The 25,074-nt window shown below is 44.6% G+C and overlaps 1 protein-coding gene across 1 annotated transcript; it reads left to right on the top strand.

Annotated features, from left to right (window-relative positions):
- Positions 1–22,816, top strand: LOC117558985 (zinc finger and BTB domain-containing protein 11-like; the record flags this gene model as incomplete). Its single annotated transcript, XM_034235556.1, is given in 10 exon segments — positions 1–66; positions 1,145–1,594; positions 5,424–5,726; positions 11,201–11,521; positions 12,617–13,034; positions 16,895–17,012; positions 17,778–17,936; positions 18,886–19,061; positions 19,283–19,518; positions 22,376–22,816. Coding segments are annotated over 10 exon segments (2,571 nt in total), but the record flags the coding sequence as incomplete, so codon positions are not given.
- Between the last annotated feature and the right edge of the window lie 2,258 nt (positions 22,817–25,074).

The raw sequence follows: 25,074 nt of genomic DNA, 5'->3' as shown, positions 1-25,074 counted from the left end.
TACCAGAGGGGAGACGTTCACACCGTGGTGTCCATGCTGCCGGCCAATCAGGACGGCTCTAAGAAGGTTAGTGTTGGGAAAATACTGAATGTCCTCTTCCAATCTCAGAGTCACATGATAACAAAGGTATCCCAACTGTAGCTGTGTGCATGACAGGATGTATGATTACCTAGAAGAGCATCAGGACTGTTTTAGGCATATGATAGCTATGTGATTAATTAATTTAATCACATAGCTATCATTAATTTTGAAAAAAAAGACAGAATTTTTAGAAAAAAAGTCAGAATTTTTAGATTTTGAGAAAAAAGTCAACATTTTGAGATTTGGAGAAAAAAAGTCAGAATTTTGAGATTTTAACTATAATTTCATGGGGAGACTAGGGGTAGAGGAATGTGATAATTTGGTTAGGGATATTGTGAAATATCTGGAACAAACTAACAGAAACCAGGCTGAAGACTTTTGCCGCTGGTTTTAATTGAACTATTGACATCTTACACTGCACCGTAACTATTCATGTTTTATGGTTTCAAGGCTTTCATTGACATGTGATCATAGCTACTGTGTAGTTATGACAATGAACATTTTAGGTCACAGGCTCCTCCAACAGTGCAACACAATACAACAGATACAAATAGAAACAGAATATAATAGAAACTGTGCAGAATAGTCTATATATATATATTGGCTTGGCAACTGGAAGGTCACCAGTTCAAGTCCCGGAAAGACCAAGTGCTACCGAGGTGTCCCTGAGCAAGGCACCGTTCCCTACACTGCTCCCCGGGCGCCGTACATAATGGCAGCCCACTGCTCCTAACACTAGGATGGGTCAAATGCAGAGAAACCGTTTCGTTACATGGTACCTGTACAGTGTTATGACAATAAGTTGAATCTATCTATATATCTATACAGTAATTGGAATATTGATATATATATATATATAAGTTGCAAACAGATGAATGTTCTTTCAGAAGTTCAGGTGTTTCTCATTCTTATGGCCTGTGGGATGAAACTGTTTTATTATCTTTGCTTTTTAATGTTTCTAATGTGTTTTATGCTCTTAATGTCTTTCATTTTTGTAAAGCACTTTGAATTGCCTCGTGTTGAAAAGTGCTTTATAAATAAACGTGCCTTGCCTTGCTCTAAGGACGAGGGCTTCGTGGTCACCATCGAGAGCGACGGCAGTGCGGTGGTGACACAAAATGGCGGAGAGCCTTTAGCGTTCGTTTCAGCGGCGGAGGAGGGGTTCGTCCCACAGATGGAGGTCGCTGAAGGGGGAGAGGATCAGATGGCGATGGAGGCGGGAGAATCAGAAAACGTGGCTCTGATCGCTAACAGTGAACAGCTGGAAGCAGGGGAGACCATGACGTTGATTTCCCGCGGTGCAGAGGAAGGGGACACGATGACGGTGGTGACTCACAGCGGGCAGGCGGGGGCTAGCGAGAGTTTAGCGGTGGTTTCGGCATGTTTGGCGATGGAGGAGGAGCCTCAAAACGCTGAAGCTACCGTGGGGTTCGTCATAAACGTCGACCCGGACAAAATGAGCCTCTCGGAGGACGTCAAACTTTCTTCTTCCTCCCCGACGACGTCTCCTCAGGTTTTTATTTTATTTTTGTATTCATCTATTCAATGTTATACATGAACATCATACATTTGACATACATCAGACAAAGTCCAGGGGCAGACATACAAAGCAACAATCCAATTCAATCCAACTTTACTTATATAATAATAATAATATATTTATTTAGTATAGCACCTTTCACAGAAATAGAATTCACAAAGTGCTTCACAAGAAAGAACAAAAGTTCAAATGAAGACCACAGAAATATGAATACAATAACAACATGTTAAGGTTAACATAAAAACAAAAGAGAGACCACGTAGGGTCCTGAAAGGAACAAACATAAAAACAAAAGAGAGACCACGTAGGGTCCTGAAAGGAACAAACGTAAAAACAGAACACACACATCTCAAGTACTGGACATAAAAGCCAATGTAAAATATACATATAGCACATTTAAAAACACCAAAGTGCTGTACATCAATAGATATATACAGGGTTCTTACGGTCATTAAAAACCTGGAAAAGTCATGGAAATTCAAATTGCTAATTCCAGGCCCTGGAAAAGTTTTGGAAAACAATATTTTTCCCAAAGTGTTGGAAAAGTCATGGAAATGTAACTAAAGTTGCATCAAATATAATTTATATTTTATCTAATTGCCGAAATAGTAATACTATAATGATAATAAATACTGTATCGTATAGTAATGAAACGTAAAATGGCTTTTAACTGACGAGGTGTTTTGCTGGTGAGAGATTTGAGTTGCTTTAGCGTGAAGCTAGTAAGCCTATGTGATTTGTTTCAGATAGGCAACATGTTTCAGATGCAGACCTTATTTCCTGTTCCATGTTAAAATAAACCATTTTCAGTGGAACCGCTGAGAGTAATTTTTTGGTCATGGAAAGTTAGGTAAAGGTCATGGAGAAGTCATTGAAAATCATTGGTGAAAAAGTGTATGAACCCTGTATATAAAAAAGCAGCATAAATACATTTCAGTCGGACAACTAAACAATGTTTATTAGAAGCAGCATATAGGTGAGTTTGGCGTCTAGGCTCGGGCCTCATCACTCCACAGATATACATAGCACGATGAGTGATGATTAAATAACTAACCCCCCCCGAGCCTGCAGGTGGAAGCTGGGGTGGAAGCTGGGGTGGTAGCTGGGGTGGAAGCTGGGGTGAAGCTGGGGTGGAGCTGGGGTGAAGCTGGGGTGGTAGTTGGGGTGGTAGCTGGGGTGGTAGCTGGGGTGAAGCTGGGGTGGAGCTGGGGTGAAGCTGGGGTGGTAGTTGGGGTGAAGCTGGGGTGGAGCTGGGGTGAAGCTGGGGTGGTAGTTGGGGTGAAGCTGGGGTGGTAGTTGGGGTGGAAGCTGGGGTGGAAGCTGGGGTGAAGCTGGGGTGGAAGCTGGGGTGAAGCTGGGGTGGAGCTGGGGTGGTAGTTGGGGTGGTAGCTGGGGTGGTAGTTGGGGTGGAAGCTGGGGTGAAGCTGGGGTGGAAGCTGGGGTGAAGCTGGGGTGGAAGCTGGGGTGGAGCTGGGGTGGTAGTTGGGGTGGTAGCTGGGGTGGTAGCTGGGGTGGTAGTTGGGGTGGTAGCTGGGGTGGAAGCTGGGGTGGTAGCTGGGGTGGTAGCTGGGGTGGAAGCTGGGGTGGTAGCTGGGGTGGAAGCTGGGGTGGTAGCTGGGGTGGAAGCTGGGGTGGATGCTGGGGTGGAAGCTGGGGTGGAAGCTGGGGTGAAGCTGGGGTGGTAGTTGGGGTGAAGCTGGGGTGGAAGCTGGGGTGGAAGCTGGGGTGGAAGCTGGGGTGAAGCTGGGGTGGTAGTTGGGGTGAAGCTGGGGTGGAAGCTGGGGTGAAGCTGGGGTGGTAGTTGGGGTGAAGCTGGGGGTGGAAGCTGGGGTGAAGCTGGGGTGGTAGTTGGGGTGAAGCTGGGGTGGAAGCTGGGGTGGAAGCTGGGTGGAAGCTGGGGTGAAGCTGGGGTGGTAGCTGGGGTGGTAGTTGGGGTGGTAGCTGGGGGTGGAAGCTGGGGTGGAAGCTGGGGTGGAAGCTGGGGTGGAAGCTGGGGTGGAAGCTGGGGTGAAGCTGGGGTGGAAGCTGGGGTGGAAGCTGGGGTGGAAGCTGGGGTGAAGCTGGGGTGGAAGCTGGGGTGGAAGCTGGGGTGGAAGCTGGGGGGGAAGCTGGGGTGGAAGCTGGGGTGAAGCTGGGGTGGTAGTTGGGGTGGTAGATGGGGTGGAAGCTGGGGTGGAAGCTGGGGTGAAGCTGGGGTGGAAGCTGGGGTGGTAGTTGGGGTGGAAGCTGGGGTGGTGGTGGGGCAGCAAGGGGCGTTATGTATGAATGTAGAGCCTTGGTGTTGGGATCAGGGGGGCACAGGTTCAAACCCCACTGCAGTCAGCATGTCGTTGTGTCCCTGAGACACTTCGCCCCAAATTGCTCCTGTGGGGATTGCCCACAGTATTGAGTATGTCAGTCGCTTTGGATAAGTGACATGTAATGTAATGAATGCTCGAAGTGCTCGAGTTGACTGCCTGAAGTAGCTCGCAGGCTTCGTCCCATTTAGACAAAACCAATAGGACAAAAATAAACTAATGTTAAAGCACGAGACAATCAAACCATACTTATAGCCACAGACTGAAAACCCTCAGACATTACATAAAGGAAAGAAAAATACATTTTGATACTTCAGATTAAATATTTGTTAAATATCAAATTAGTTTCGATTGCCTTCTTATTCCTAATGTTTTTAATAGTGCTAATATATTGTTTAAACTGTTGATACAAATGTGGTTTGGAGTCAGCCCATTTCTTTTTATGGATATGAAATTTCCCTAATAATACAACTTAAAGGTGGAGTAGGTAATTTTGGAGAAACCAGCTCGAGTGCGCTAGAATTTGAAAATACACAGCCGGAACAAATCTGCCACTTCCTTACAGAGCCCCTCCTCCAACACACACGAACGTGCACATGACCAATGAGGGCACGAGGTAAGTTTGTGCCCAGATGGAAGGCTGACAGGCAGGTAGGCCATCCAGTTACTTTAGCCGGGCCGGCTAAAATGATTGGTCGTGCTTTTTACAGCGCCACGGCTTCCACAGATGACTTTTTTTAATGTATTTATTGTCAAAGCATTTAATGTATTCATTGCTATCGGGATGTTAAGAGCACTCCATGGAATATAACAAGTGTTTCTGAAGTGAATTACCTACCCCACCTTTAACTGCACAAAAAAGACAAAATCTGCGTCCATACTCTCAGCCCTGAAGTACATGAGAATGTCTTTCTATTCTGCAGTTGGACCTTTTGTCCCGTCTTTCTTCTAATAAAACATTCTACAAAACACGCATTTCTAAAATAAATCAACACATACAGTGTCAAAGACAAAAAAAACAGGTGTGCAGGTTGTCCATTTTTTTTTTTAACCCCCCTACAGAATAAGACAAGATTAATAGTACAAAAACATTTAAAAATGACAGACAAACAGATGGTTGAAATCACAGCACACAAAACAACAACAATAAAAAAACACATAACAAGTTTTAGATAAATGTTAGTCATGGTTGACTATAGTACTCTATGTTGTAATTCAGTTAAAATAAATAAAATGATGAATCAGTTAGGGAAGAGTACACCGTTTCAAACTTTCCATGTACGTTCAAAATGGTTGTGGAGCCACCCAAAGCACACTTTATTTTCTCCTTGTGTAGAAACTTCTTAAGCTCTGTCACCCACTGGACATGAGTGGCAGACGCCTCCTGCTTCCACTTCATAAGTACAAGTCGCCTAGCAATTAGGGATGCAGTGTCTTTTGAGCTGGATATATTGTGTGTAACATTTTAAAAGGAACCTGCTTAACTTAATTAGGCTTCTCCTCAGGTGGAAGAAGCACCAGAAGCAGCAGCGCCGCCGACACCGCAGAAACGAAAGAGAGGACGTCCGGCTAAAGTGAAGAAGGAGGAGGTGTTGGAGGAGGTGGAGGAGCTGGCGCCGCTGGAGGAGGAAGATACGCTGGAGGACGATGAGAACAACGGAGAGAAACTGGAGTCAGACGAGCCCACCAGGAGGAGGCTGAGGCAGCGCTCCATCGCTGAGGGCGGGTACGCTCGACTACACATGGGCCTGGAGGAGGAGGAGGAGGGGAAGAAAGCCTCAACACCCCCACGACCCACAACCCCAAAGGTACAAAAGGGCTTTTTGGGGTTTTTCCTTTTTCTATAGGTCTTAGTAAAACCTGGATCCCACAGTCATAACAGTACGTATTTGTATTTATTTATAGAAGGACCATGCATAAAAAAACATTAATCTCAGCAAAGAGAAGATATGCAATATGCCAGATTATAGCTAATAGCTAATTTCCATCTGTGGTCCTCATTTAATTTAGTATTGAACAGATACGTGCTATTTTCTTGTTTTCCTGCATCAAAAATGCATCAAAATCAATGTTTTTGTCATAAATAAGTCATTAGTCATTGACATATCACAAAATGAGAAAACAAAAAATCCCGTAGCATTCGATACTCAGAAACGGAATGGTGGTACTTGCATTTCAAAGGTTTAAAACTTTAATATAATATTATGATATTTAATGACAATTTTGTAGTTATGATAAGGACTTACGTTGGCTTAATAAGAGCTGAATGTTCCCTTTCCTGTAGTGTGTTATATAGGATTTAGTGCATGTTAATGGTCTGCAAAGGCTAAAATCCCTGTGTTCCCGCCAGAGGGAGTCTCTCTCCCACACACTCCCCTCCTCCCTGAAACACATCCATTGGACTCCTTTGTTTACTTCCGTAACATAATTACATCACTGTGTAACACGTGTGAGATACATCCATCAGTTTATAACTTAATTCTACTCTCAACCAATGACTGGATGCACGCTTCCTTCTGCTCAGTGATACAGACGGGTTACAGGTGTAGTTCTTATTAGCAAGAAAGTAGTTCCTACATGAAACTGCTCGCTAAGGCCCCATTTAAACGAGGGCGAAACGAGTACGTTTATGCACCGAATTCGTTTTCAAAAAAGTCTTCTGTTCACACGCATTCGGCTCAATTAACGTGTCAGTTCAAACGAGACTGCTGGAAACGCTGTAGTACATATGCTGGGCCTGTAAGTGGCGCTGCTGCCGCCACAACATACACCAAAAGCAGCGAAGAAGACCCCGGAGCATGGTTGCCATGGTTGCCCTTCTGTTTATTCTCCGCGGTGGACGTCGTGTGCTCCTGCTGTAAATCTCTCCGGTAGTCCACCAGCAGATGAGAAACACCCACCTCTCCGCCTCTTCCAAGGGACGAGGGAACCGCGCGGCAGAGTTTCAGTTAACATTTTTTACTGCCGGTCAACATAAAGTTTAAATCTTTCGGACAAAATTGGAAAAGTGCCGGTCAGAGGTCTTCTTTGTTATTTATTGAGCTTTAAAACAAATTGATAACGACTCTATATAAGAATAATATAAGAATAATAAACGGAGCCTCTCTTTTCCTCCCCCTCTTCTGGCAGCCCAGCAGCTGATCTCTGAGCGTGGGGAGAGGGAGGCGTGGGGAGAGGGAGGCGTGGGGAGAGGGAGAGGGAGACGTGGGGAGAGGGAGGCGTGGGGAGAGGGAGACGTGGGGAGAGGGAGGCGGGGCTATTTCATCGTTATCAGGAAATGATCGTAGAGCGTTCCGTTTGCAGATCTATCCACCTTGGGACCCGTTATCGTTTGCGGGGTCCGTTTCCGCGTTTACGTGTCGGCCTCGTGTGAACGAACGGGCTATACAAGAGAGAAAAGTAGCAGATACAACCCGTTTTGTCCTCGTGTAAGCGGCACCTAAAAGCACTGCATTATGTTGAGAAACCTGGTTTGGAAAGACACACTGGTGTTGTCTACAGTTGGGGCGAATTACGTTTTGTTTCGGGTCCTAAAACCCATTTTGGTCTAATGCAAAACAGCTGGATCGGCATTTAGCCTTATGACCAATTATGGAATTTAAAATTAAAGAAGTCTCGTGTTTGGCTTGAAAGCAAATTGGTTTGGAAAGTTTTCAAACAGCCAAAACATACTATTTAATTGTTTTAATGAATCGTTTTGCGTTTTAATCTCCTCAAGCCGAGAGAAATGCAAATGCAAGTCTGCGTCCAAATGGTTGGACGATAAGGAGGAAGGACAATCAATACTGTATATAGTCAATGTGAGGTAAAGTGTCAGCGTCAGACAGCCGAAGACTGACAAAGACATTGGAGTCCTGCTGGAGTAAGACTGACAAAGACATTGGAGTCCTGCTGGAGTCACGAGGGAGGCAAAGAAGAGGCAAATCCTACTCTGATTCAGCTAATTACCGCTGGTGTCTTATTTTTCTTTTCTTTCGTTTTCTAGCCCCTCAGGCTATAATCATGTGTATTTTCTCCATTCCTGTTCATGTGTCTTCTCGCAATTATCACTGGCCCCGTATATCTCGTAATCGATATAACCGGCCTGCTCTCATCTATCCCACATGCTCCACTGAGATCCAACATCTAGTTTCAGGTGGCCTGTGGAACTGCCAGTAAGCTGTTCCTAAGGCTGACTTCATCTCTGGCTACGCCTCCCTGCAGTCTCTGGATTTCCTTGCTCTCACTGAGACCTAGATTACTCCATTCAACACATCCACCCCAACAGCTCTCTCCACAGCATATTCCTTCTCCCATATACCCAGACCCACTGGCAGAGGAGGTGGCACTGGTCTCCTGCTCTCTCCCAAATGGAGCTTTTCCCTCTTCAAGCTACCTAACTTCACTCCTTCCACCTTTGAATTCCATGCCGTCACAGTAACCCATCCTATACAGTTAACCATTGTTGTTCTCTACCGTCCACCAGGCGCCTTGGGGGACTTCTTGGAGGAATTAGATCATCTCCTCTCACACATCCCTGAAACTGGTCCTCCCGCTGTACTTCTCGGAGACTTCAACCTCCAGACAGGGAAGATAGACGAGCTAACATCTCTGTTAACCGCCTTTGCTTTCTCACTGTCTCCTTCCCCACCAACTCATAAAGCTGGCAATGTCCTTGATCTCATATTCTCAAGGAACTGCGCAACTTCTAACCTCTCTGTAAACCCGCTCCACACATCCGATCACTTCTTCATTTCATTCTCTCTACCCCTTTCCAAACATAACAAACTAATCTCTTCTCATCCTCCACCTGTCCGCCGTAACCTTCGTTCCCTCTCCCCCTCTACCTTTGCCTCATCGGTGCTCTCAGCCCTCCCTTCATCTGACTCGTTCCAACTCCTGCCTCCAAACTCTGCTGCAGAAACTCTCCTCTCTACTCTCTCATCCTCTCTGGACTCTCTCTGTCCTCTCACATCTCGGCAGACTCGTCAGTCCCCTCCTGCTCCCTGGCTAAATGATGCACTGCGTGTTAATGGAACCGTCCTTCGGGCAGCAGAGCGGAAACGGTGGAAATCCAAACACCGTGACGACCTCCTAACCTATCAGGCTCTCCTCTCCTCTTTCTCTGCTTCGATCTCTCAGGCAAAAAGCACTTTCTTTCAAGATAAGATCCAATCTTCCTATTCCAATCCCAAAAAACTATTTTCCATCTTCTCCACCCTCTTGGACCCTCCAAAGCCCCTCCCCCCTTCTGTCAAGCGACTTTGTTACCCACTTTGAAAAAAAGGTTGATGATATTCGCTCTTCTTTTTCTGACTCACATTTACTCACCGCTGGGTCACCAGACCCTCCTTCCACCAACACACTAACCTCCTTTTCCCCTCTCTCTCCAAGTGAGGTTCTTACCCTCATTACCTCTGCCCGCCCTACCACCTGTCCTCTGGACCCCATCCCTTCAGACTATCGCTCCTGATATTCTACCGTTTCTCACCCATTTCATCAACACTTCTCTAACTTCTGGTCACTTTCCAAACAGTCTCAAGGAGGCAAGAGTAAACCCTCTCCTAAAGAAACCTACTCTCAACCCGTCTGATGTTATAAACTACAGGCCTGTCTCTCTACTCCCGTTCCTGTCTAAAACACTTGAACGCGCTGTCTTTAAACAACTCTCCTGTTATCTCCATCAGAACAACCTTCTGGATCCGCACCAGTCTGGTTTCAAGGCAGGTCACTCCACAGAAACTGCTCTCATTGCTGTCACTGAGGAACTGCACACTGCCAAAACTGCATCCCTCTCCTCTGTCATCATCCTGTTGGACCTGTCTGCTGCATTCGACACGGTGAACCATCAGATCCTCCTTCACACTCTCCAAGAACTTGGAGTTTCAGGCTCTGCACTTTCCCTCCTCACCTCATACCTCAAAGACCGTACCTACAGGGTAACTTGGAGAGGGTCTGAGTCCGACCCTTGTCAATTAACTACAGGGGTCCCTCAGGGCTCTGTTCTTGGTCCCCTCCTCTTCTCCCTGTACACAAACTCGCTCGGATCAGTCATTAGCCCGCATGGTTTTTCATACCACTGCTACGCTGACGACACCCAATTAATTCTGTCCTTTCCCCGCTCAGAGACCCAGGTCGTCGCACGCATCTCTGCTTGTCTAGCTGACATCTCTCAGTGGATGTCTGCTCATCACCTCAAGCTCAACCTTGACAAGACTGAGCTGCTTTTCCTTCCGGGAAAAGATTGTCCCACTCTTGATCTGACTATCAACATCGGCACCTGTGTTGTTTCGCTGACTCAGACTGCAAGGAATCTGGGTGTGACCCTAGATAACAACCTGTCCTTCACTGCAAACATCGCTGCTGCAACCCGTTGCTGCAGATACACGCTTTACAACATCAGGAGGATACGTCCCCAGCTGACACAGAAAGCGACGCAGGTTCTGGTCCAGGCTCTCGTCATCTCACGCCTAGACTACTGCAACTCCCTCCTGGCTGGTCTACCTGCATGTGCCATCCGACCTCTGCAGCTCACCCAGAATGCAGCGGCTCGTCTGGTCTTCAACCTTCCTACATTTTCCCACACCACTCCGCTCCTCCGCTCCCTTCACTGGCTTCCGGTAACTGCTAGAATCCACTTCAAGTCACTGGTACTTGCTTACCATGCTGCGAATGGATCTGGCCCTTCCTACATCCAGGACATGGTTAAACTGTACACCCCAGCGCGTGCACTACGCTCTGCATCAGCCAAACGACTCGCTGCACCCTCGCTGCGAGGGGGACCCAAGTTCCCATCAGCAAAAACACGTGGGTTTGCTATCCTGGCTCCAAGATGGTGGAATGAGCTCCCCATTGACATCAGGACAGCAGAAAGCTTACACACCTTCCGGGGGAGACTGAAAACTCATCTCTTTCGACTCCACTTCGAGCGATAGAATTACTAACAAATAACTTATATACTAATAAAGGACTGGCTTACCTAAAGCCAGTTGAGTAGCACTTGAAATGTTTGGCTCTATGAAACCTGATGTACTTATATGATTCTGTTTTCTTCAAGGTTGTGTCTTCCTGGTCGAATGTACTTATTGTAAGTCGCTTTGGATAAAAGCGTCAGCTAAATGCAATGTAACGTGTGTCGCTAAGGTAACCGGTTAAAACTCCAAGTGGCGATGAGGTCTTAAAATGTATGGAAAGGGTCTTAAAAAAGGTCTTAAAGGGTTTTACATTTGACTTCAGGATTCCTGCATAGACCCTGTTTAAAGAAGGTAACGTGTAGATTTATTAACCGTGGTTGTGTTTCCAGGTGGTTTTGAGGCCCGGGAAGAGAGGGAGACCTCCAAAGCACCCGGTGGATCCTCAGCAGGATGAAGGAGCTCAGTGTGTGTCTGAGGAGGGGGCGGAGCCACAGGTCAGCGCCACGGAGAGCGAGACGCCGACCCGAGAGCCAATCACAGAGGAGGCCGGGGAGAAGGAGGCGGAGCCAGAGAGCGTGGGGACGAAGCCGGAGCAGAAAGCAGCTGACGGAGAGCACAGCTGCTCCGAGTGTGGCGCGTCGTTCCAGAGACGCTACGCCCTCATCATGCACACGCTCAAACACGAGAAGGCCCGCGGGTACAAGTGCAGCGTGAGTACTTTAGGAGGATTACTAAGGTTATTATTTAAATTATGACTGATTTTATTTAAAGTGCACCTATCATGCTATTTTTAGGCAATAGCATAAGTCTCAGATATATACAAATATTACAAAACATGTCTATGAAGTGTTTTGCTCAAAATACCAAAAATATCACCCATTCTAGCCATGCCTCATATCCCTCTATTTCACTTCCTGTTTCAAAAGTGCTGATTTTGGGTATAAAGAATTAAAAAATGTATAACAATTAAAAAAGGAGGGTCTGAGCTCATGCGGGACCCGGCAGCTACTGTCTAAACTAAATGCTGCCGTGATGAAACGCCATATCATGGATTATCAAGGATTCTCTCTGAAACAGTCTGGAGCTCAAAGGCTTTCTCTCTTGCCGGTTATACCACAAGGTGAGTTCCTTTTTACTTCCTGCTTCTTCACACACATGCTCTCCAGTACAGGTTAGCTCTGAGTGTTAGCGATGCTAATGTAAACACCGACCATATTACGTCCAAAACAGTCGGGCATTGTTTCTGATAGCAACGTTTCTGATTGGGCCGTGGGTCCACATTTCAGATATTACGTCATATCGGACGCAAATCTGGATCAGCTCCGTTGTTCCCCGTTTTTAGAGATTTGGGTACGGAGGAAAAGAGAGAGGGTTTTATTTTCTGACGCTGCGTGAGTTCCCCGACACACCGGGGACACATGTTGATGGAGAGAAGACATCAACAAGTGCATATTGCATGATAGGCGACCTTTAATATTCTACTAGTTATATAATTAGATAGCAATATTTCGATATATTGTTTTGTTTTATTATATCATTAATCTTTTTTATCTTAAGTTATTCTTTAATCTAATTATTATTATTATTATTATTAGTAATATACATCTTACTTTAACTTCTAATGTTTGTATAAATATATTTTTTATATTTTATTGAACATTTTACCTAAACTTTTTATGCTTATATAAATATTTTTATTTTTTATTCTGTTTTTATGGATTTTTTTCCTTTTAAAAAAAAAAAACGTTATTAATATTTATTTAGTTTGATTATGGGATGTAAACATGTTGTTGTGTCTCCTGTAGTTGTGCAGTAAGGAGTTCCAGTACGCCGCCTCTCTGCGCGCTCACCTGGCCCGACACAAGCAGCAGAGCAGCCAGCGCGCTCCGGTCATAAAGCCCCCCGTGGAGCCCCCTGCTGAGAGGGCGGGGGGCGACAGCGACCTGGAGGACAAGACCCAGAGTCCCAACACCAAGAGGGAGTTCGTGTGCGACATCTGTGGGAAGACCCTCCCCAAACTGTACTCGCTGAGGATCCACATGTTGAACCACACCGGCGTTCGACCGCATTCCTGCAAGGTGTGCGGGAAGACGTTCGCCCACAAGCACAGCCTGAAGATGCACCGCACGCTGCACGACGTCACCAAGCAGTTCCAGTGCGAGTTCTGCATGAAGTCCTTCGTCAGCAAGAGGAGCATGGAGGAGCACACCAGCCTGCACACAGGTCAGAGTGTTCACGATACGATACTCTATTTGTCAGCTCCAGTCTGAAGTGTGACTTGCATCACAGCAGCTCCATCTAAGACCGACTGACAAATATCAAGACTCAGTACATGAAAAACAAACATTTAACATAGTGAGAGAAACCCTTCAGCGTGCATTTGATCTGGATTCAGCTCTGTGTTTACTGCGTATATTTATTTATATATTATTTCCCAACACTGTGACGTCATTCAAACAATCCCTCAAAACTCACCTTTTCACTCTTGCCTTCAACTCCTAATCCTCTCAACCCTCGCCCTTATTCCACGTAGCTTAGCGATTTGAGCACCAGGAAAAACGCTATATAAATAACATGTATTATTAATATATCAGCAGAAATATGAGATGGTTTCAGTTTCATTCGTCCAAGTTATGAGATCTCTGTCTCTACATTGTCTCCTGGAAAATCACTTAAAACGAAGCTTAATCAAACGTTTTTTTTGGTGTTGACTTTACATTACATTTAGCGGACGCTTTTATCCAAAGCGACTTACAATAAGTGCGTTCGACCAACAAAATACAACCTTGAAGAAAACAGAATCATAAAGTACATCAGGTTTCATAGAGCCAAACATTTCAAGTGCTACTCAACTGGCTTTAGATAAGCCAGTCCTTTATCAGTATATAAGTGCTTTGGGTTAGGGTTAGTTCTTTTAAATCAGGTGGAGAGCAAAACTGGGTAATCAAGGAGCCAACTACTAAGTTTAAAACACAATAATTTATTCAGTAGAACATAAAATCTTTACTAAGAAAACTAAAATCAGCGCTGTCTAAAATATAATCTCAGTAAAAAGATAGTCTAAAACGATGTTAAAATACAATTAAACGTAGTTAAAACAATACAAAGAATTCAAATGTTAAAAGGGTTAAAAGTCTTTTCTCAAAACCAGTCTTTCCAGGGCTGTAAAGGTGCTCCGTCGACCCTCTCTTGGACTGCCGTGTCTTTTAATCCCTTTGTTGCGTGTGCCTCTGCTCCTGGTGCGCTCTGCCTCTGCTGTGCCCTTCAGCCTCTCTCAGTTTCCGTCTCATTTGGTTTCTGTGAAGAGCTAAAGAATTGTGACCTCAACACTGGGGTAGGGGTTCTATCGCCATAAAGGGAATCTAAATAACAAAATATCTGGCGGACCTCATTCTTCTCATTGTCCTCAAGGACACTCACCTGGCGTTTAGCTTCCCCAGCAAGCGCTCCCAACACAATACCAACTTTACTAACTTCAGCTAATTCTTGTGAGGCCAACAAACCTTGCATTTGTGCCTTCCAATCTTGGTATTTTAAGTCACTGACCCATTGAATTTAGGGAGCCAAGGGGCACCGGGATACACAGGCATCATCATGGTTAAAAACTAAAATGTGCTTAAAAATGGTGCTAAAACTATGATACAAGCTAGGCTCCTGATTACCACAGCTGCTCTCAAACCCAATCCTGCCGACAACGCCACTTTCGCACTTATCGCTCGAAGTGGAGTCGAAAGAGAAGAGTTTTCAGTCTCCCCCGGAAGGTTTGCAAGCTTTCTGCTGTCCTGATGTCAATGGGGAGCTCATTCCACCATTTTGGAGCCAGGATAGCAAACCCACGTGTTTTTGCTGATGGGAACTTGGGTCCCCCTCGCAGCGAGGGTGCAGCGAGCCGTTTGGCTGATGCAGAGCGGAGTGCACGCGCTGGGGTGTACGGTTTAACCATGTCCTGGATGTAGGAAGGGCCAGATCCATTCGCAGCACGGTACGCAAGCACCAGTGTCTAGAATTGGATTCTAGCAGTTACCGGAAGCCAGTGAAGGGAGCGGAGGAGCGGCGTGGTGTGGGAGAATTTAGGAAGGTTGAAGACCAGATGAGCCGTATATTATATTACATGTCACTTGTTAGACGCTTTTACCCAAAGCAAATTGCATACATTCAGTTCTGTGAGCAATCCTGAAGGAGCGATTTAAGGGGTGACGTGTCTCACACAACGACATGCTGACTGCAGCGGGACTTGAACTTGTTTTCGCGGGTCTAAGGACAGAGGGTCTAAGGACAGAGGGTCTAAGGACAGTGGGTCTAAAGACAAAGGGTCTAAGGACAGAGGGTCTAAGGACAGAGGGTTTAAGGACAGCGGGTCTAAGGACAGCGGGTCTAAGGACAGCGGGTCTAAAGACAGAGGGTCTAAGGACAGAGGGTCTAAGGACAGAGGGTCTAAGGACAGAGGGTCTAAGGACAGCGGGTCTAAGGACAGAGGGTCTAAGGACAGAGGGTCTAAGGACAGTGGGTCTAAAGACAGAGGGTCTAAGGACAGCGGGTCTAAGGACAGAGGGTCTAAGGACAGAGGGTCTAAGGACAGAGGGTGTCGTATTGCCATACTGTCATTCTGTACAAACTGAAGACCACTGAGACAAATGTAACTGTGATATTGGGCTATAAATAAACATTGATTGATTCGCCTGATCCGAAGATCAGCGCACTGTCCCACAGCCTCCCACTGCCACAGCCTCCCACTGCCACAGCCTCCCACTGCCACACCTCCCACTGCCACACCTCCCACTGCCTCAGCCTCCCACTGCCTCAGCCTCCCACTGCCTCAGCCTCCCACTGCCACAGCCTCCCACTGCCACAGCCTCCCACTGCCACAGCCTCCCACTGCCACAGCCTCCCACTGCCACAGCCTCCCACTGCCACAGCCTCCCACTGCCACAGCCTCCCACTGCCACAGCCTCCCACTGCCACACCTCCCACTGCCACAGCCTCCCACTGCCACACCTCCCACTGCCACAGCCTCCCACTGCCACACCTCCCACTGCCTCCCACTGCCACAGCCTCCCACTGCCACAGCCTCCCACTGCCACAGCCTCCCACTGCCACAGCCTCCCACTGCCACAGCCTCCCACTGCCACAGCCTCCACTGCCACAGCCTCCCACTGCCACAGCCTCCCACTGCCACAGCCTCCCACTGCCCACCAGCCCAGCTCCCACTGCCACAGCCTCCCACTGCCACAGCCTCCCACTGCCACAGCCTCCCACTGCCACAGCCTCCCACTGCCACACCTCCCACAGCCTCCCACTGCCACAGCCTCCCACTGCCACAGCCTCCCACTGCCACAGCCCTCCCACTGCCACAGCCTCCCACTGCCACACCTCCCACTGCCACAGCCTCCCACTGCCACAGCCTCCCACTGCCACAGCCTCCCACTGCCACACCTCCCACAGCCTCCCACTGCCACAGCCTCCCACAGCCACAGCCTCCCACTGCCACAGCCTCCCACTGCCACAGCCTCCCACAGCCACAGCCTCCCACTGCCACAGCCTCCCACTGCCACACCTCCCACTGCCACACCTCCACTGCCACACCTCCCACTGCCACACCTCCCACTGCCTCCCACTGCCACAGCCTCCCACTGCCACAGCCTCCCACTGCCACAGCCTCCCACATATTGAATCTTTGTTAAAAATAGAGAGCAGAAATAAATACAACACTAAACTAAAAGTATAAAAGTAACAATGCAGTGTAAGTTCTCAACATAAAATCAATCATTGAGACACATTTTGTAAACGTGCTGCATGTCCTTAAAAAAGTTTTAAAATGTTGTGTGGTGTTTTGAAGTTTTGAACATTCTTGAAATTGTATTTTGTATTGTCTTAAGGAAGTAATTCATTTGGAGAGAGAGCCTAATAGCTTTGGCTCGTTTACCCTTTGACAAGAAAGGAACAAAGCAACACTCCAACAAATACATTTAAATATAATCAAATACTTAAAGTCATCAAAAAGCCATGAGATGGAACAAAAGTGTACGGTGTAGGATATGAGATTGATTTTAATGAAAGTATTTCCTCCATCCTATTTGCCCCAGGTGAATCCAAGTACCTGTGCAACACGTGTGGAGCGACGTTCCACCGAGCCTCAGCGCTGAGCAAACATCTGAAGAAACATCAGCCTCGCCCCGACGTGCGGCCCTTCGCCTGCGCACAGTGAGTCTCTCGTCTCTGCGTTTGCATGTCCTCTCCAACATGAGAGCAACGTGATAACAAAGGTATCAACTGTAGCTGTGAACGTGACAGGATGTGTGATGACCTAGAAGAGCATCAGGACTGCTTGAGGCAGATGAGCTATGTGATTAACATGATGATTCAGCCTCTATGGAGAGACATAGACACAAGCACCGCGTTTTGAGATTTTGAGAAAAAAGTCAGAATTTAGAGATTTTGAGTAAAAAGTCATACTTTTTTTATTTTAAGTAAAAAGTCAAAGAAAATTGATTTTGAGAACAAATACAGAATTTTGAGAAAAAGACAGAATTTCGAGATTTTGAGAAAAAGTCATAATTTGGAGATTTTTAGAAAAAGTCATAATTTGGAGATTTTTAGAAAAAAGATAGGATTTTGAGAAAAAGTCATAATTTGGAGATTTTGAGAAAAAAGACAGAATTTTTAGATTTTGAGAAAAACTACAGAATTTTGAGAAATAGTCAAAAGCTCAGTATTTTGTTGATGACAGGATGTATGATTACCTAGAAGAACCGGCATTCCTCCATCTTGTGACTGTGTAACTCCCTCTCTTGGATATCAGCATGTGAAGGACACTGTTCAGGAACTAGTTGATGCTCTGTATGTGATGACTCCTTCCATTCTGGAGAGGATCACAGATACATGGATCCAGATATTGAAGCTCAAGCCGGAGACCAGTGATATTTTCTAACAGCTGTATATAAAATGTTCTCTGTGGTTCTCCTGCAGCTGTGATAAGAGGTTCTTCGAAGCCAAAGACCTGCAGCAGCACATGAACAAACACATGGGTCTGAAGCCCTTCCAGTGCCAGGTGTGCGGGAAGTGCTACAGCTGGAAGAAGGACTGGTACTCCCACGTGAAGTCGCACAGCGTGGCCGAGCCCTTCAAGTGAGTCCAGCACCACCAAAGAAGAAGGAGGAGGGCAGATTTTATTAGAGTAATGTTAACGAGGCGTCTCGGGTTAGGGATGTCAAGATACCAGAAATGTGTAGTTCATAGACGATGATTTAGGTCGATTCACACCAGCCGTTTGAATCGAACCCTGGTGCGTTTAGCCGTTTGGGTCGGTGTGAACGCAATCCGAGACCTCTTAAGTGAACTAAACAACCGGACTCTGGTCCGCTAAAATAGGTGGTCTCGGAGCGCTTGCTAGTGAACTCTGGAGCGGATCATTGCTGGTGTGAACGCAGTCCAACCAAAACATAGGAAGCGTAGTATTTACGAGTCACAAGAACGCGGATGTCTTCAAAATCTTTAGCGAAAGACTCTTTCAAGACATCCGCGGTTGTTTAGTTAAAGAGTGAAGCAGAATGAAGTGTTGAACAGTGTCGTGTAAAGTCAAAATTCTCCGTCAACTATATACAAGTCAGAGCCACCTGTCGTCGGTGAAACGCCCTCCTGACTGCAGAACGTCTCATTATATGTGTTATAATGTTTTTTAACGGACGTTGTCTGATTATATAATCATATGCGCGGGCCGCTAGAGTCTGTTGATCTCCAGATTAACAGCTGCATGAGAATAACCTGCCGAAAGTGCCGATGCTCCATGGCGGAGGCTCCGGTAGAAATGGCCGGGATTTGCGTTTTTACCCCCTTAATGTCTGACCAATGGTTGAACAGCATTTCCGTGCACATGACTTGTGTTTAAAGTTTATAGTCCGTTTGAGTTTTGCCCGAACGCAAACCGAACCTTCTGAAAAATGAAACCATGTCACAAACTGTGGTCAGGTGTGAATGCGACCTGGAACTCAATTATCTTCTTAATGAATCAGTTGTTCTGAGGAATATTCCCCAGGTATTAAAGTGTGTGTGTGTGTGTGTGTGTGTGTGTGTTCAGGTGTAACGTGTGTGGGAAGGAGTTCTTCGAGAAGGCGTTGTTCAGGCGACACGTGAAGAAAGCCACGCACGGGAAGAAAGGGCGAGTGAAGCAGAACCTGGAGAGAGAGTGTGAGCAGTGCGGCAGGAAGTTCACTCAGCTGAGGGAGTACCGGCGCCACGTCAACAACCACCAGGGTGAGAGCACACAGAAACATGTCTTATTATAAATTCAAAATCTATATATAGTGTCAATTAACTGAATTAAAATAATATAGACTTTGCTTTATCAGAGAAATGGTTCTTTACTTAGTTTAATGTGCTGAAAGTGTCTCGTCAGCAAAAAAACGAATAAAAAGATCTTGAAATAAATCCATCAGTTTCCATCTACAGCTACATTTCCTCCGTCTCCCTCTCAGGTGTGAAGCCCTTCGAGTGCCTTACCTGCGGCGTGGCGTGGGCAGACGCTCGCTCTCTGAAGCGCCACGTCCGCACGCACACCGGCGAGCGCCCGTACGTCTGCCCGATGTGCCAGGAGGCGCACATCGACGCCCGGACGCTGAGGAAACACATGGCCAAATACCACGGAGACAACCTGCCGGGGAAGATCATGCTGGAGAAAGATACGCTGCAGTTTCACAACCAGGGGACTCAGGTGACTGCTATTCTGTATATAGTGACTGTTGTGCTTTATGTAAAAGTAAATGAAGTAGTGGAGTACAAATACTTCATTACTGTACTTAAGTTCCTTTTTTCTGGTATCAGTACTTTACTCCACTACTTATTTTTCTGACCACTTTTTACTTTCTACTTCTAACATGTTGAACCCAAATACCTGTACTTTCTACTTCTAACATGTTGAACCCAAATACCTGTACTTTCTACTTCTTACATGTTGAACACAAATACCTGTACTTTCTACTTCTCACATGTTGAACTCAAATACCTGTACTTTCTACTTCTTACATGTTGAACTCAAATACCTGTACTTTCTACTTCTTACATGTTGAACTCAAATACCTGTACTTTCTACTTCTTACATGTTGAACTCAAATACCTGTACTTTCTACTTCTCACATGTTGAACTCAAATACCTGTACTTTCTACTTCTTACATGTTGAACACAAATACCTGTACTTTCTACTTCTTACATGTTGAACTCAAATACCTGTACTTTCTACTTCTTACATGTTGAACTCAAATACCTGTACTTTCTACTTCTTACATGTTGAACTCAAATACCTGTACTTTCTACTTCTTACATGTTGAACTCAAATACCTGAACTTTCTACTTCTTACATGTTGAACTCAAATACCTGAACTTTCTACTTCTTACATGTTGAACACAAATACCTGTACTTTCTACTTCTTACATGTTGAACACAAATACCTGTACTTTCTACTTCTTACATGTTGAACTCAAATACCTGTACTTTCTACTTCTTACATGTTGAACTCAAATACCTGAACTTTCTACTTCTTACATGTTGAACTCAAATACCTGAACTTTCTACTTCTTACATGTTGAACTCAAATACCTGTACTTTCTACTTCTTACATGTTGAACTCAAATACCTGTACTTTCTACTTCTTACATGTTGAACACACATACCTGAACTTTCTACTTCTTACATGTTGAACTCAAATACCTGAACTTTCTACTTCTTACATGTTGAACTCAAATACCTGTACTTTCTACTTCTTACATGTTGAACTCAAATACCTGAACTTTCTACTTCTTACATGTTGAACTCAAATACCTGTACTTTCTACTTCTTACATGTTGAACACAAATACCTGTACTTTCTACTTCTTACATGTTGAACTCAAATACCTGTACTTTCTACTTCTTACATGTTGAACACAAATACCTGTACTTTCTACTTCTTACATGTTGAACACAAATACCTGTACTTTCTACTTCTTACATGTTGAATACAAATACCTGTACTTTCTACTTCTTACATGTTGAACTCAAATACCTGTACTTTCTACTTCTTACATGTTGAACTCAAATACCTATACTTTCTACTTCTTACATGTTGAACACAAATACCTGTACTTTCTACTTCTTACATGTTGAATACAAATACCTGTACTTTCTACTTCTTACATGTTGAACTCAAATACCTGTACTTTCTACTTCTTACATGTTGAACTCAAATACCTATACTTTCTACTTCTCACATGTTGAACTCAAATACCTGTACTTTCTACTTCTTACATGTTGAACACAAATACCTGTACTTTCTACTTCTTACATGTTGAACACAAATACCTGTACTTTCTACTTCTCACATGTTGAACTCAAATACCTATACTTTCTACTTCTTACATGTTGAACACAAATACCTGTACTTTCTACTTCTTACATGTTGAACACAAATACCAGTACTTTCTACTTCTTACATGTTGAACTCAAATACCTATACTTTCTACTTCTCACATGTTGAACACAAATACCTGTACTTTCTACTTCTTACATGTTGAACACAAATACCTGTACTTTCTACTTCTTACACGTTGAACACAAATACCAGTACTTTCTACTTCTTACATGTTGAACTCAAATACCTATACTTTCTACTTCTCACATGTTGAACACAAATACCTGTACTTTCTACTTCTTACATGTTGAACACAAATACCTGTACTTTCTACTTCTTACATGTTGAACACAAATACCTGTACTTTCTACTTCTTACATGTTGAACACAAATACCTGTACTTTCTACTTCTTACATGTTGAACACAAATACCAGTACTTTCTACTTCTTACATGTTGAACTCAAATACCTATACTTTCTACTTCTCACATGTTGAACACAAATACCTGTACTTTCTACTTCTTACATGTTGAACTCAAATACCTGTACTTTCTACTTCTTACATGTTGAACTCAAATACCTGTACTTTCTACTTCTTACATGTTGAACTCAAATACCTGTACTTTCTACTTCTCTCATTTTCCAAACAGCTGGTTCCTTTAGTCTGAATGTGTGTTTGATGCGTGATCATTATTCTTTAGAGTCATTGCGTGCCTATTGATTTGAACACGATCCGTGTATCCATCATTTCCTGCTCTTCTCTAAAGAAGAGGGACCAATGGAAACGTTGTCATGTTGCCGTTGTTCAGCATGGAAACATTCATTAGCTAACAATGACATTATTGTTCTATTAATATAAAGGGAGGTCAGGTACTCTTTAAAGCAGCTGCTAGTTATGGGTACTTTTTACTGAAGTACATTTCAAAGCCTCTTTACTTTCACTTGAGGAAAGAAGTTTAGTCAGTACTTCTACTTTCACCAGAGTATTTTTAAACACAAGTATCTGTACTTCTACTTGAGTAAAGGATGTGTGTACTTTTGCCATCTCTGGGTATATACATATTTGTATACATATCTTTATATATATTTGTTTGTGTATTCGGGATTGTGGGAAACAGTATTTCGAGCTCTCTGTCTGTACACACGACCTGAAAGATTGACATTAAAGTTGACGTTGACCTTCAGGTGGAGCACGCTGTCAGCATCCTGGCCTCCGAGCTGCCTCCAGAGCTGAGACCGGCCCGGCAGCCGCCTGCCGAGGAGATCGAGACGGTGCTGATCACGGAGGAGACGGTGGAGGCGGTGCAGGCGGTGACGGACGGGTCGTTATCCACGCTGTCGGATCAGGGCATCATGCAGGTGGTGAACTACGTCCTCTCTCAGCAGGGGCTAACAGACCCCAAGCTGGAGGAGGAGGAAGAGGAGGGAAGGGAGGAGGAGGAGGAAGAAGTGGGAGAGGTGATCGAGACGATGGAGGTGGAGGTGGCTCATGTGGCGGAGGAGGAGTAACTGAATGAATGTAAAATGTAAAAAGATTAATATTTTTGTAAATATGTTGAGGAGAGGGACTGATGATGAGTTCGTGACGTTGGCACTCAGGAGGAATAAAAGGTAGAGATGAAAACACTTTGAATCGGCTGAATTTATTTCCTCTTGTGATGCCTCCATCTTTTGTTGCTGACGGAGAACACTTGTTTTGACTTTTCTACTCCCCCTAGTGTTGACTCGAGGAAAAGCAGACGGAACAATTCCACTCGAGCTGAAACAATTAGTCCAGCGTCAGAAAAATAATCTGCCACTATTTTGATAATTACAACAACATTTGGGATAAAAAGCTGGAGGTGGCTCATGTCATGTGGGGGAGGTGGAGTTACTGAATTAATAGAATATGGAGGGACAGTGTGAGCTCTACTACTGGTGTCGTTTCCTGGTTGCTGCATGGGGTCTGCGAGACAGCGCGAAACTCAGCCTCAGCCAGTGTGTGTGTGTGTGTGTGTGTGTGTGTGTGTGTGTGTGTGTGTGTGTGTGTGTGTGTGTGTGTGTGTGTGTGTGTGTGTGTGTGTGTGTGTGTGTGTGTGTGTGTGTGTGTGTGTGTGTGTGTGTGTGTGTGTGTGTGTGTGTGTGTGTGTGTGTGTGTGTGTGTGTGTGTGTGTGTGTGTGTGTGTGTGTGTGTGTGTGTGTGTGTGTGTGTGTGTGTGTGTGTGTGTGTGTGTGTGTGTGTGTGTGTGTGTGTGTGTGTGTGTGTGTGTGTGTGTGTGTGTGTGTGTGTGTGTGTGTGTTGTACTCGCTACAGGGTGCACTTTGAGGGTTTTGACTCTGCAGAAAAACCTTCATAACACAAGGGGACGGGTGATAACCGGAACAGCATGACATGGGACCTTTAAAGTTTGGAAAATACTTAATTTTCAAGGTGCAAAATATACTTGATATATACTCTTTGACATTTATTGATAATATTAATGATATGGCTTAGTGAAATACTTGATTATGATTGGTCAGTTGGGACATTTCAGAGGAGTAAGAGGTGCACAAGTTGTAATGCTATCAGTTAATAAGAAATAAGTCAACGTTTAGACAATTGAAATGCTTAGTTTACACCCTAATCTTTAGTTACTTCTGGTTCTCTACTCCCCCTAGTGTTGAATCGAGGAAAAGCAGACGAAAAAATTCCACTCGAGCTGAAACAATTAGTCCACCGTCAGAAAAATAATCTGCCACTATTTTGATAATTACAATAACATTTGGGATAAAAAAAACTGTCTGGAAAATACGTAATAACAGAAGAACAACAAAATAAGTTACCATAGCTATGCAGATGACACACAAATTTACGTAACAATTTCACCAGGAGACTATGCTCCAGTTCAAACACTGAGTAAGTGCATTGAACACATCAATCACTGGATGTGTCAGAACTTTCTCCAATTAAACAAAGATAAAACTGAGGTAATGGTTTTTGGAGCCAAGGCAGAACGTATAAAAGTTAGCGCTGAGCTTCAGTCTGCAATGTTCAAAACAACAGATAGAGCCAGAAATCTAGGTGTAGTCATGGACTCTGACCTGAGTTTCAACAGTCACATTAAAACAGTTACTAAATCAGCCTACTATCACCTAAAGAATATATCTAGGATTAAAAGACTAATGTCACAGCAGGATTTGGAAAAACTTGTCCATGCTTTTATCTTCAGTAGACTGGACTACTGCAATGGTGTCTTCACAGGTCTCACTAAAAAATCTATTAGGAAGCTGCAGCTGATTCAGAACGCTGCTGCTCGAGTCCTCACTAACACTAAGAAAGTGGATCACATCACTCCTGTTCTGAAGTCTTTACACTGGCTTCCTGTGTGTCAAAGAATAGATTTCAAAATACTGCTGCTGGTTTATAAAGCACTGAATGGTTTAGGCCCAAAATACATTTCTGACCTCCTGCTAAATTATGAACCATCCAGATCTCTCAGGTCTTCAGGGACTGGTCAGCTTTCTGTCCCCAGAGTCAGAACTAAACATGGAGAAGCAGCGTTCAGTTATTATGCTCCAAATATCTGGAACAAACTCCCAGAAACCTGCAGGTCCGCTGCAACTCTGACTACTTTTAAATCCAGGCTGAAGACTTTACTTTTTGTCGCTGCTTTTAATTGAACTATTCACATCTTAAACTGCACTGTAACTTTTATCCATGTATTTTTTCTTTTAATGTTTATTTTATTAGCTTTTCTTTTTAATGACTGATTTTAAATGCCATTTTCTTAATCTCTTTCATTTTTTGTAAAGCACTTTGAATTGCCTTGTGTTGAAAAGTGCTATATAAATAAACTTGCCTTGCCTTGCCTTGCCTAATATTCAAGGTGCAGAATATACTTGATATACTCTTTGAAATGTATTGA

The sequence above is a fragment of the Gymnodraco acuticeps genome, unplaced genomic scaffold (assembly GCF_902827175.1).
Source record: "Gymnodraco acuticeps unplaced genomic scaffold, fGymAcu1.1, whole genome shotgun sequence".
Lineage (NCBI taxonomy): Eukaryota > Metazoa > Chordata > Actinopteri > Perciformes > Bathydraconidae > Gymnodraco > Gymnodraco acuticeps.
Note: the sequence above shows the minus strand (reverse complement) of the source record. Positions and strands in the feature narration are given on the sequence as shown.